We start from the raw sequence: 15,177 nt of genomic DNA on the forward strand, positions 1-15,177 counted from the left end.
TTCTATGGGCACTTGTAGAGAATGGATTCCAGTGGACTAGCAAAACACTTACCGTATTTTAATTCCTTGATCTGATACATAAAATAACATTCACGTGGTCCCATGAGACCAAGAAAGGTCTACAGTCGATCAACTTTTACACCAAAGCACAATAACAGACAAATTTTGTTTAGGGACTTAATAGTCAACTTCTAGGATTTCCAGGAAAACGCCAACGCTAAGAACTGACCAGAGGAATGAAGAAAAACTGCTAGACAAAGAATTATGTAATATTGGAGAAACAAGGTATCATCATTAAGTTATTTTGTATGTTCCTAGTGTGGCTCTAAACGACGAGAGAATGTCGAATGAACGTGGAACTGAAAATAATGTAAAACTATAATGAAAGATCTCCTAAAAACCAAACCAAACACCACGGCGCAACAGCAGTGAAGGGCCATGGCCTACAAAGTGACCGCTGCTTAGCCCGAAGGCCTGCAGATTATGAGGTGTCGTGTGGTCAGCATGACGAATTCTTCCGGACGTTATTATTGGCTTTCTACAAAGGGTCCGATGTCTCACCGTCATACAGCTAATCAATTGTAATCACGTAGAGTGTGTGGACCTCGAACCAGCCCACAGATCCAGGTAAAAATCCCTGACCTGGTCTGGAATCGCACCCGGGTTCTCCACCTAAGAGGCAGGAATGCTACCCCTACAGCGCGGGTCAGCAATGAACCAACTCGCATGACTATTTATACAAAATATGTTTCTTTTAAATAACTTCATCACATTGTTGTCCGATTCGTTGGCTGAACGGTCAGCGTACTGGCCTTCGGTTCAGAGGGTCCCGGGTTCGATTCCTGGCCGGGTCGGGGAATTTAACCTTAATTGGTTAATTCCAATGGCACGGGGGCTGGGTGTATATGTTGTCTTCATCGTCATTTCATCCTCATCATGACGCGCAGGTCACCTACGGGTGTCAAATAGAAAGACCTGCACCTGGCGAGCCGAACCCGTCCTGGGATCTCCCGGCACTAAAAACCATACGACATTTCATTTCATCACATTGTTGTTTCAGAGAACGATACATCTCTTGCCAGATGCGAATATGGAGGTAATACATACTACGAGGGAATGAATTTCAGTCCAGACAACTTCGAATGTGTGACATGCAACTGTCAAAAAGGATTTAACGGTGAGTGATGGACACAACTTGATTTTTTACTATCCAGTATATTGTAAATACTAATACATAGATGGACCATTTCGACATTCCTTCCACTATCCAGGGTAGAAATTGCTTCTAACCAGTGTGATCAGACATGCTACTTTGAACAATATTTTACTCTTTTTGGTATAAAATACTCTGTGTACTCTTGTTTTCTCTCAAAAGTGCCATATTGTGTTCTTCCTTTGCAGAGTAAGAAATGAAGATATTCATCCAACTATTTTATATCCAGTTATTACAAATACAGCATGTAAGCGGCTCTTTACAGTGATATGTACAATTATTGCCGTGAAGGTAAAAGTCAAATATTTGTATCCACTCTCGAACAATTAGTGAAAGTAAACTACAGTACAATACCAAAAATCTGGTAGGTTCTATTCCTGACACGGCCGTGAGTTTTTTCGCGTAATAACGTCGCAACAACATCTAGCTTTCATGGTCGAGGAATTGTAGTCGGTCGCTGGGTCGTCACGCTCGCTTCTCTACGCACTGCTTTCTGGCGTTCGCTGTACCTCCTTTGCCTTTGAGTGGCATGTTTTTGGATTCACCACGATACTTTCTTCGCTGCCAATCACACCATTTGGACAGGTGAGCAGTGGAAGGGCCGGCAGAGCTAGTGCGCGGTCGAACGGCCTCCGCGCGCTCGACTTTCTAGCATTTCCTGCACATTCTGGTCTACTTAAAGTAGAACCAATCATAGCGAACTTTTCCTGGGTTTCTTGACCCGCTCTATCACTTTGAACACGTTGCTTCAATGTCGATTGAGTCAATCGGCCATGGTAACGCGATGTTTCACTAATTCTCAGTTAAAATGTGTTTTCATGCTCCCAAAACCCATACCGAAACATCTGATTAACTCTTTAAAGACTAGTTTTCAAACATTTGAAAATTACCCTTCTCCCGAGATATTTTTCACGTTTTATGAAACTAATCTCTGTATGCCTAAATATCTTGCAAATACATTTGTCCTCAAGCCTGTATTCTGCAAAAGATACAAAATTAGCTTTCCAATGTCTCACATTTCACAACTGTTTGCTGACAAAGTCTATAGGCTACTGCTATTATTCTCGTCGGTATCTGACAGGGCACTTGTCATTTCTTCTTCAATCAGCGAACGACTTGACCTCACCATTATTGTTTTTTAAAACATGCAAAACTTGAGACTAATCGAGATAGCCGTTGAAATACAAAACCATTGTTCATTCTGCATCGATGAATAACATCAAATCAGAAAGACAGACGTCTCCAGATGTCGTACTGTAGAAGGGATCGTACATGTTTGTGCTTACTAACCGAGACAAAACTCTCCTAAACGCACCGGTACGCTCATAAGCCAGATTATACATAGGATAGCACGTGCTTAGTGATTCAAAGGTTAAATAACGCCATCTGAGAAAATAGGTTTACTCAGCAAACGAAGGCCGTTTATTGTATCAATATTGGACACTGCACGTAATCACAACTCGTTCTCGAATATGATTCTGCACCCAAACTTGTACTCCTAATTTCCGCGCGCTTCCCACTCCCTGCACAGCACCTCTCCTACCTGGCTCACCTAGTCTCACAGAGGAGAATATTTACCACGCGTTGATATTTAAATCAACGAAATCCATCAATAACTTCCTATCGTGCGAAGACTTCAAATTCCAACCGAATTACGTTACACCAACTTTTCTTGCCTGCACCTTACCGGCAGCTGAGCCACAAAATACGGTTCTGGTTAACAAAAAAAGGCTAATTTGTGACAAAAATACGAATAAAGTTGAGTCAGTTACAGTAACCTTTGCGTTGTGCCATCTGTTCCTGGTAGGTGATTCAGCATAACAAGTTGTCGTCATCCCGACTACAATGAGACAGGAACTCTTGGACATGTGTTGGGGTTCTGTCGGAAGGGAGAGCCTCATCGGCAATCGTTGAACTTATTCGGCAACGAGAGTAGGAGGTACATGTAGACGTCCTTCGTCTCTGAAGATGACTAATCGATGAGTCGACATAATCGCCATCTACCCACGGCATAATATTGGGGTAGTCCTTGACCCCACAATACACTTTGAGGAAGATCCTAACCAAACTCTCCAGGTTGATGAAGAGAAGAAGGCGACCGATCTGCCATGTCTGCCATACTTTAGTTCATCCTAATTCATAGCTGGACAGTAGCAGGGTTGTTCCTTACCATATTCTACACTGCAAGTTATCAAGTCTCTATGCATACTGTGACCGTTCGTGGACGCCGTGGTTTGTAGATAACCATGAACTATCAAATTATTTGCCGACTAGTATACAGAAGGTTCGCATGATACTCCACTCAGGGCATGGCCCTTCGAAGAGTATTCGGTCACATTCAGATAACGACGACTGAGCTATAGATACTGCCAATCATAAAATGTAAATTATACACTAAGGCAAAGTTTTCAAATAAATCGCAACAGAAATTGGAAGGATCACATTTTAATTTAAAAAAAATCAATTGATTGAATATGAACAACTGAAATGAACAACGTAAAATAAATCATATGCATTCATTAACATTAACTAAGGACCGAGTCCATCTTGCATTGTCCATCATAAACCGGAAACAATTATTTAACACAAATTCACAGAAACGTAGAATCTTATGGATATATCAAAGTCTATCGGGTCATATTATGTCATTCACTCGTCGTCGCAAATGTTAATTGTACCTGTCCACTCCGCCTTGCCTTTCATAGTTATCATTGTTCCTATCTGACTAACTAAATATCAGTTAACTTGAACCCCCCAACAGATTTCAGCATTTATAAATGATCACACATAGCAACACAATACACATAAATGAGTAAAATGCACGTCGTTTCCACCCATCGAGCTGTTGGCTGCACCTGAAATGAATCTTTATCTACTGGCATGAAAATATAAGTTGGTACAGTCTGGACTGCGTCGAGGTCTGCCTTCACCATCAGCTGAAATGCTACTACAGCATGAATCTACTACAAGCATCTACTACATGTACATCGATCGCAATAGGTGATTCTGATCTTAAACATAACTATCATTGAATTGCATTTTAAGACCCTAACCGTGCGCACATTCCAACATTTCGTTACTTGCAACTACGAATCTTAATTTATTAATTCATGTACTTGATGACTCTCTTCAATACCAATGCCTAACGCTGGACTAGCTTGTTCAATCATTTCACAAAATATGCGGCGGAAATTCTATTAACAACACCATTAACAACTTAACACGTCTCGAAACTCAATATAATTCGACACGCAAACCATAAAAATCAACCTAAATTATCTCGTGTCCGCCACGCTTTATGACGACCCTACGTTCGTCATCACATTGTATACCGCACAACTCATCACATCCTAACTGCGCAAGCAATATTAAGGAAGAGCCTTATCAACATTATACATGAACATTACCTAATACACCTTAATGAACATACATATCACATCATGGGAATTATACCAAGATCACGCACCAATATTTTACACACACACTGTCACACTGCAACTTACCTGTAGTAAATGATATTATTTTTGTTTCACAGCGATAAATAATACGGACACAACGCAGTAAAACGTCTCATCCACGGTAATTGACGGCATACACTATTTACCCACGTATGATCAATCGCAACCCGACAAATACAACCGAAAATCTGTTAGATCGTTCAAGTTAACACACCCTTGTCACCTACGTGACATTGACAAAAGGACTAACGCTACTAAAGCATTCTAGGAAAGCAAAAGATAGACAAGTACAATAACTTATCTGGCTTCTTCATGGTAATTCCGCAGCGGTTTAATCATCATTTTTGTAATTCCGTCCATTCCGGCAGAGGCCTGAGTCCGCCAGGGCACTATATTGGTTTAGCACTTCATGTTGTTCATTTACATTCCCTGGTCAGATAGTGATTTAACATCTCCGGCCGCCACCTGAAACTTGAACAATATCATTAGGAATACAATTTCACACTAATTGTATTTTCACTATTCCAGTTTGATACTGGCCTGAGGAAACATATAATTCGAGGTTTGCAAATGATTTTGGCTATTATATAACTTATATCTGGGCTTATTTTTTATGTTTATCAATTACAGAACCAGATCCTTAAGCTTGCTTCTATTATCTTCCTTCATACAGTAATCAGTAAGTAAAACACGAACTCCTTCCATTATTATTTACAATAATAATAAGTTGCTTTCCATAAGCAGAGAAATCCTATGCTAGCTATACATGTGTTTTTGACATTTGAGGAACTGAATAACAACTCTAACCTTCATCATAGAAGTTGCTAAAGGAAAACACACACTATTGTTCTTCTTCTTACTATGAAACACGTCAGCACGGGCCCATTAGATGATTTGCCATATGAAGTTTCATGCTAATCCATGGCCCCCTTATACAACTTCAAACTAGATATCATGTCTAGCCACATTCTTCTCAGCTGATGCTGACATTGTACTGAGCTCTTGCTTGTAAATAAAGCTGATCTTGACGTAATTCGACATGTACCACGGGGTCTTGAGTTCGATCCACCGGCTCTCATCCATCATGTCTATTCTACACTTACGAGTTGTATCGGTTCTTTTTATCAATATGCGCGTAAGCCGCATATTGACACGTTACACCTTTTTCCAAGTCATTGATACACATTTCATTTCACTTATGACTTTCAATGACCGGCCGACATATTGCTACAGGTCAATGAAAGGTCATATTCCCCCTCTACTTGGAGAAGAAATTTCGAACATGGGGAGAAATTTCTTATTATATCAGTCTTTGACTGGCTAAATCCTTCCTTTCTTAAAATATCAATACTTCCAAGCCTCATTTCCGAACAACTCGTGCTTATCACTCAGATCAAAACCCGTGTATTTATTTGCTACGTCTCATCATTCATCTTCAGAAGTATGCATTGGTATCAACTTTATGAACATCTACTTCCTCGCTCGTGAGATCGTTTCCACTCAAGGTATCGTCTGTTATATCGTCCTCAAAAACGAGATTGGCTTCTTCATCATCATTAGTAACAGGGAAATAATATTGTCTTAAATTTGCTGAATTGAATATTGACATATTTTTAGAATTCAAGCTCTGAATCTTATAAGCATTATTGCCCAGATCCTCTATAACCTTAAACGGACCAATATACAATGGAGCAAACTTTGAAAAGAACCTTGCTTTAGGGTCAGAAGAAACAGGTTTCTTAATCAACACATAAGTCCCAACTTCTAGCGGTTTCCGGAAGTTTCTGTATCTCATTTTCTTCGTTCTCTTCTCCGCCTGTTTCACCATGCGTAGCCGCGCTCGTCGAACATTTTCTCCAGCCTGGGGTAATTCATCCATGGGTCTCTTAATAATCTCATTCCAAGGACGTTGAGGATAACGGTTCAGATGCAAAACGCTGGGGATATTATCAATCGATTCATGCCAAGTGTCATTAATACATTCCGCAATTGTTGGCAGAAACGTCGCCCATGCCCAATGACGTTCCGGACAGAAAATTCGGCAGTACTTTGCAATCTCGCTATCCGCATGGCTTCCTCTACCGAGACGTTCATAGTTTTGTGCAGTTCACCTACACTCTTATTCTCGATTCTAGCAGAAACATGTACTTGTTCTCCATCGTTAGATCTGATACGGATTTCTTCTCTATTTAAATCAATAATAATATTATTTTCCCTAATGAAATCTGATCCAATTATTACATTATGTTGAATCCTATCCATTACCAAAAATGGATGTTCGAATGTAACTTTGCCAATCTCAACTGGAAGGAACGTCTGCATCTTACAATTGGCAACCTTATCTGGAATAACCCCTCTTATCTTTATGTTGGCTACTGGCATTATGGGGACTCGTGCTCTGCGTTGGAGTTCTGTTAATAATACCTTTGAAATAATACTAATACTGGCGCCTGTATCCAACAACGAGTAAATTTTAATACCTAATATTGTGACCCATATGACCGGAAGTCCTCTTTTAATTTCAGATTCGCCCAATTGGCGGTCTTCCAACAACTCTTCGGGTTCAAATTCCCAAGATTCTATGTTTCCAATCACCCCTTCACGTTGCTCATTCAGTTGCTGCTTGAAATCTATCTTATTCTCCTTAAATTCTAATTTGGCGTATTTTTTTTCACCCCATTCCTCTCGTGGGAGTTATCATCAAATGAGGTTGCATTAGGATTAAGCATCCGGTCTGCAGCATCTTTTCTTTGTTGCCGCTGATACTCGAGACTCGACGCACCAATGCAATCTGCGTTCATCTCTTGACTCCTTATCGCTTCTTCCCAACGTTTAGTCTCTTGTTGGCGTTTTAATTCTTCTACGTATTTCCTCTTTTCTTGGTCAACGTCTCCTTCTTGATTTTCACTTCTATATCCTATCCTTCCTTGACTTCTATTCCTCCGGTACGGCCATCTATCTCGTTGGTAACCCCAACGTGTTCCTCTTCTAAACCGTGGATATCTTCCATTACCATTCTGACATGATGTCCATCTCCGGTCACGTTGGTTGTCTTCTGAATTATCATGTCTCTCCTGCTTCTCTCTCCTCATGCAGTAGCATTGATTATTCCCCCGACATTCATTTTCCTGTTCCACTGTCGTTGCGACGTTTACCACTGGATCTACATGCCTTATTATTCTATTTCCGACTTGCGTGTTTGTGCTGTCAAGCTGCCTCAAAATTGCCTCTGCTTGTACCGCGGACTGTACGTTCGCTGTTGTCATCAACCGTTGAACATCAGGTGGAAATTGTTTAATTATGGCTCGCACCATTTCGAGTTCTGTTGGGGGTGAGTCAAGCTCTTTCAAACGGTGGAACTGCATGGTAAAATAGTCCGAGAAACAACTCGGTCCGCTGAGAGAATATTTTTTTGAATACAGCTCCAATCTGACATTTTGTTGAACGTCGATTCCCCAAAAACGTTCTAAGAACGCGCTCTTAAATCCGGCGTAGTCTTCAAAAATGTACCTGAACGCTTTGTACCATATCAGTGGTGCTCCGTCCAAATGTCGTTCCACTGCCTTTAATTGCCTCTCCGGCATTATTTTTGCCTCGCGGAAATACTCTTCGATTTCTCGAATGAACCCTCGAGGAGTCATTCCCGACTTTATATTTCCGGTGAACTTTTTTGGTCTATCTTCGTTTGTGCGTATTACATTTATTATTTGGGTTCCGTTCGCTGTATGCGCAACACTATTCTCACTACTGTCGGTGTTATATACCGGTATTTCAAACTGATAGTCTAGCTCAGTTTTCCTTTCATTATCGACCGATGACTGTTTCTCCAAAGTCGTCAACACAAGTTTCTTGGTTGTCTCAGAATCAATCCTCATATTCTGAATGTTCTTCTGTACATTTTCCAACTCGTCACTTAATTTCTTTATCTGCTGATCCGTTTGGGTCCTGTTTCTATCTGTCTCATCAATAATGGACTGAAATTTACTATTAATGTGTTCTTTCGCCGTATCCATCTCCTCATGAACTCCTCTATTGATTTCCTCAATATTTTCAGTCACTTTCCTAAACTTATCGTCCCAACTAGTATCCGATTCGATAATTTTCCCTTGCATAATAATTACTTCTTCTTTTAATTCATTAATATCACGGTCAACTTGTGTTTGAATATCGTTCACGTTGACCTTCAATTCAGCTTGAAGTTCGGTGAACCTCTCGTTAATCTCTTTTCTATTCTCATTTATTGCTACTGTCACCTCACTTCTCAAGCTTTTCATGTCCTCCTGTATGTCCGCCTGTATTTCGGCTATTCGCGACCCTAGTGCTGATATTTCTTCCTGCATCACCCTTGAGTTCTGCATGACTAATTCTGAAACAACACGCTGATTCTCTTTAATCTCTCTACTGGTCTCCTCCTGCCTTTCTCGTATTTCTCTTCGCATCTCATTTGCCACTGCTTCCTGTGACTCTCTAACCTCCTTTCGCATTTCAATAGCTGCAATTTCCTGTGACTCTCTAATTTCTTTTCGCACCTCATTAGCGGTCATCTCCTGTGATTCTCTAATTTCTTTTCGCATTTCGCTCGCCGACATTTCCTGCGATTCTCTAATTTCTTTTAATGCGACTCCCTGCGACTCTCTAATTTCTTTTAATGCGACTCCCTGCGACTCTCTAATTTCTTTCCGCATTTCATTAACGGTCGTTTCCTGGGATTCCTGTACTTTCGTCAATCTACCCGCTAACTCTTCTAGCAGTAACTTTACTTGCGCTAATGACGCCATCACTAATAACACTGATATTCAAGCAGTAAATGTCTTTATCCTACGTTCCTCAAATATCACCTAACCTATCACTATTGCTTTAGCAGCCACAAAATTCACTGATTAAGCCCTGACGAGCCCAAGCTCATACCGAAATGACCGAATAATTACCATACTCACATGAATGAACGAATAATCTGACCCTGATTAATTTATCCTTCCAACTTCTCATTGCCAAACTAAGTCTTTACCATCATCGCTCCGTTGCCTACTATACGCATCATCATCGAGCGGACAAAATACATCATTATTTTCGTTCAATGCCTCGCGATTGACAATCAAAATATAATATATTAACCTGCTCACTCGTCAATACTCAGCCCAACGGTGGGCGACCAAAAACACTAATACACTATGTGACCGTTCGTGGACGCCGTGGTTTGTAGATAACCATGAACTATCAAATTATTTGCCGACTAGTATACAGAAGGTTCGCATGATACTCCACTCAGGGCATGGCCCTTCGAAGAGTATTCGGTCACATTCAGATAACGACGACTGAGCTATAGATACTGCCAATCATAAAATGTAAATTATACACTAAGGCAAAGTTTTCAAATAAATCGCAACAGAAATTGGAAGGATCACATTTTAATTTAAAAAAAATCAATTGATTGAATATGAACAACTGAAATGAACAACGTAAAATAAATCATATGCATTCATTAACATTAACTAAGGACCGAGTCCATCTTGCATTGTCCATCATAAACCGGAAACAATTATTTAACACAAATTCACAGAAACGTAGAATCTTATGGATATATCAAAGTCTATCGGGTCATATTATGTCATTCACTCGTCGTCGCAAATGTTAATTGTACCTGTCCACTCCGCCTTGCCTTTCATAGTTATCATTGTTCCTATCTGACTAACTAAATATCAGTTAACTTGAACCCCCCAACAGATTTCAGCATTTATAAATGATCACACATAGCAACACAATACACATAAATGAGTAAAATGCACGTCGTTTCCACCCATCGAGCTGTTGGCTGCACCTGAAATGAATCTTTATCTACTGGCATGAAAATATAAGTTGGTACAGTCTGGACTGCGTCGAGGTCTGCCTTCACCATCAGCTGAAATGCTACTACAGCATGAATCTACTACAAGCATCTACTACATGTACATCGATCGCAATAGGTGATTCTGATCTTAAACATAACTATCATTGAATTGCATTTTAAGACCCTAACCGTGCGCACATTCCAACATTTCGTTACTTGCAACTACGAATCTTAATTTATTAATTCATGTACTTGATGACTCTCTTCAATACCAATGCCTAACGCTGGACTAGCTTGTTCAATCATTTCACAAAATATGCGGCGGAAATTCTATTAACAACACCATTAACAACTTAACACGTCTCGAAACTCAATATAATTCGACACGCAAACCATAAAAATCAACCTAAATTATCTCGTGTCCGCCACGCTTTATGACGACCCTACGTTCGTCATCACATTGTATACCGCACAACTCATCACATCCTAACTGCACAAGCAATATTAAGGAAGAGCCTTATCAACATTATACATGAACATTACCTAATACACCTTAATGAACATACATATCACATCATGGGAATTATACCAAGATCACGCACCAATATTTCACACACACACTGTCACACTGCAACTTACCTGTAGTAAATGATATTATTTTTGTTTCACAGCGATAAATAATACGGACACAACGCAGTAAAACGTCTCATCCACGGTAATTGACGGCATACACTATTTACCCACGTATGATCAATCGCAACCCGACAAATACAACCGAAAATCTGTTAGATCGTTCAAGTTAACACACCCTTGTCACCTACGTGACATTGACAAAAGGACTAACGCTACTAAAGCATTCTAGGAAAGCAAAAGATAGACAAGTACAATAACTTATCTGGCTTCTTCATGGTAATTCCGCAGCGGTTTAATCATCATTTTTGTAATTCCGTCCATTCCGGCAGAGGCCTGAGTCCGCCAGGGCACTATATTGGTTTAGCACTTCATGTTGTTCATTTACATTCCCTGGTCAGATAGTGATTTAACATCTCCGGCCGCCACCTGAAACTTGAACAATATCATTAGGAATACAATTTCACACTAATTGTATTTTCACTATTCCAGTTTGATACTGGCCTGAGGAAACATATAATTCGAGGTTTGCAAATGATTTTGGCTATTATATAACTTATATCTGGGCTTATTTTTTATGTTTATCAATTACAGAACCAGATCCTTAAGCTTGCTTCTATTATCTTCCTTCATACAGTAATCAGTAAGTAAAACACGAACTCCTTCCATTATTATTTACAATAATAATAAGTTGCTTTCCATAAGCAGAGAAATCCTATGCTAGCTATACATGTGTTTTTGACATTTGAGGAACTGAATAACAACTCTAACCTTCATCATAGAAGTTGCTAAAGGAAAACACACACTATTGTTCTTCTTCTTACTATGAAACACGTCAGCACGGGCCCATTAGATGATTTGCCATATGAAGTTTCATGCTAATCCATGGCCCCCTTATACAACTTCAAACTAGATATCATGTCTAGCCACATTCTTCTCAGCTGATGCTGACATTGTACTGAGCTCTTGCTTGTAAATAAAGCTGATCTTGACGTAATTCGACATGTACCACGGGGTCTTGAGTTCGATCCACCGGCTCTCATCCATCATGTCTATTCTACACTTACGAGTTGTATCGGTTCTTTTTATCAATATGCGCGTAAGCCGCATATTGACACGTTACACCTTTTTCCAAGTCATTGATACACATTTCATTTCACTTATGACTTTCAATGACCGGCCGACATATTGCTACAGGTCAATGAAAGGTCATAATACTCTTTTACGGAATTGAAAATACTTGTATCCCCTTTACTTTAATAAGTGAGGAAGGAATATGCTTCCCACTTAAAATTTAAGAGCAATTCTTGACTTACGGAGATAGTTTATTTTGTTAGAATTGATGGCTTAAGAAATTAATCTCATTTGAACTGTTTTTCAAATTCTTGTGGCAAACCCAAATTGTGACGGATGATTTAATAAAATAAATCTCTCCTAGATACTGGTGTCACTGGCGAAGAAGTTACTGTGTACTCAGAATGTGATTGCGCGTGGCCATACCAAGAACTGCTGCTTGTTTACATCCGGTGCTCCGTCATCCGCCAGGCACAGTAGTGCGCTAAATCTCTGACTGCTCAGTCACTTGGCTGGTCATAGTTGATAGGTGATTCCTTTCGCTCCAACGTCGCTATTCTCTGAACGATGACAACACATTCCAGTCTAAATTCATCCTGTCTTTCTTTTTTAATTGTAGCACCCACATATTCTTCTCTAAAACTCATCCTGTCTTGTCGGTTATATGTGATGACCAGGGTTAGGATTCTTTGGTGCAAATTTCAGATTAAAAGAAAAGGAAGGGAAAGGTGCTCAAATAAGGTTTTTAAAAAGGGTCAAAAGGTGCTGGTTTATTCAACTAATTCAACGATTCATCTTTCCTCTCTTCTATTTTATTGAATTTCAAGCAAGTACATCAAATTATCACTCATCAAAAGAAGGAAAAAACATAAAGCCGTTGTACTTCAAGATATTAAGCATCTCTACATTTTTAAAAGTAAGTCTGTTTCTATTAGGAGATAAAAATGTCTTTGTAGATGCTAAAGCTTCTTTCGACATCCACAGAAACCAGTGGGGCAAACCTTGTATTTACTCGGAATGGCAACTCTACAGATGTGGCGAATTCCTCAATGTCTGGATTCTTCCGAAGACTGGACTCAAGTTTGTATTTGGCAAAGCCATCTAACTTCTCCCTCACGGAATTAAAAATGTCCCACTCTTTTACCTTTTCCAGACCTTTTTCATCTAATCGTTTAATAACTGCATTCAGGTACTTGTAACTCTGGACACAATATAGTCTGTCTGCGAATTATTTCTTTTTCCTTCAGTAACAGAAGTTGCTCTGCCTTGGAAAATGCGCCTGCGTCGGCTGGATCCAAAGAAAGCACAAACTCTCTAATTTTGTCAAAATTCTCACACAACATAGCAGTACATACAAAGCACGAGCCCCAGCGAGTAATGACCGGGTAATTTGGAAAGGGCAGGCCAGTGGTTTCCCTGTAGGCAACAACACGACTCGGAGCTTTCAGCAGAATCTTCTTCAGGGCAGAGATGAATTGATATTCAATGTCGTATTCATTCCTTATAGATTCGCAAACCCTGTGAAGGGCATGAACCAAGCATATCACATGCTTCAACTTAGAAAATAAAGGTTTCAGTTGGTTAACAGCTGAAACCATGTATGGATGTTGGTCCGTAACCACAATAAGAAGTTTTTTGAACTCGATACCAGTAGGCCAGAGATGTTGGCAGAAGTCCATAATTGATTGCATTGCTGTACTGGAATTCGCCTTCTGCAGCTCATGCATTTTTAACAACATGGGCTTAACGTTCTCACCTACTAAGGGAAAAACTAAAATGTTCAAAACATATCGTTCCATTGAGTCTATAGTTTCATCCACAATGATTATCACATCGCAATCAGACACTTTCTCCTTGATTCTTTGTATGGTTTTTTTGGTAAAGAGGCTCCATGTATGTTTTTCTTAAAGTACTCTCATCGGGCATTCACGTCTTTGTGTATTTTTCAATAAATTCCTTGAAGGCTGGACGGTTCACCTTATTGAGTGAAATTCCTGCTTGTGTAAGAGCTTCACACAAATCAATGTTTAATTCCTTCAAGTTTTAGCTTTTTGAAGAATTCTGTTGAAACGCATTTCGTAATAGAGGTTGTCGCGATCTTTTTGCTTGAAAAGTCTTATTCATTTGATGCTTGGAGATGGAAATGTGTAGTTTGGTGCAATCTCGCTGGTGCTTCTCATCTAACAAAAATCTTGAATCACAAATAGTACATCCCATGCCAGTTCCATCAGAGTCTATGAAATCTTGTTTGAATTCCTGAGCCAGAGCAATAAATCGGGCACTGGACACCTTTACCCCCACGTCACTTAACGCCCTTGAAAGAGCCTTGGCCTGCCCAGCGACCGCTGCTCAGCCCGAAGGCCTGCAGATTACGAGGGGTCGTGTGGTCAGCACGACGCATCCTCTCGGCCGTTATTCTGGGCTTTCGAGACTGGGGCCGCCATCTCACCGTCAGATAGCTCCTCAATTCTAATCACGTAGGCTGAGTGGACCTCGAACCAGCCCTCAGGTCGAGAGAAAAATCCCTGACCTGGTCGGGAATCGAACCCGGGGCCTCCGGGCGAGAGGCAGGCACGCTACCCCTACACCACGGGGCCGGCACCTGGACACCTTTGGCATGGTAAAATTTAGTAGTATACACTCGTTCAGTAATGTAACCAAGTGCTAACACCAATTCACTTGCTAACTCAATGCATGTATCACACAACTCACTCTTGCGCTCACTCGCTCACTTGCCGTCCACACTCTCTTACAGCAGCGCGACAGTTACCAGAATGTTACATTCGTGCTGGAACAGCAGTCTCAATACTCGGACCTACGCGGGTGCGGTTGCTGATATCTCTGTGTCACCAGCCTCCGCCTCCATGCGAACAGATGACGTCTCTCACAGTAATAAACTCACATTCACTGATTCGGGTGGGATAGAATCGCTCATTGTCAATTGTATTATTGCGAGCAACATTATAGCGGTAAAG

General features: G+C 40.4%; 1 protein-coding gene across 2 annotated transcripts in view; it reads left to right on the forward strand.

The window, feature by feature from the left end:
• The window catches only part of LOC136877086 (uncharacterized), a 79,430-nt gene that overhangs the window by 31,310 nt on the left and 32,943 nt on the right, over positions 1 to 15,177 (forward strand). For both annotated transcript variants that reach the window (XM_067150907.2, XM_068228591.1), the window contains exon 5: positions 1,061 to 1,177. In XM_067150907.2, the coding sequence (XP_067007008.2) occupies positions 1,061 to 1,177 (117 nt within the window). The remainder of the gene's footprint in view (positions 1 to 1,060; positions 1,178 to 15,177) is intronic.

Source organism: Anabrus simplex, chromosome 1 (genome assembly GCF_040414725.1).
Source record: "Anabrus simplex isolate iqAnaSimp1 chromosome 1, ASM4041472v1, whole genome shotgun sequence".
Taxonomy (NCBI): Eukaryota; Metazoa; Arthropoda; class Insecta; order Orthoptera; family Tettigoniidae; genus Anabrus; species Anabrus simplex.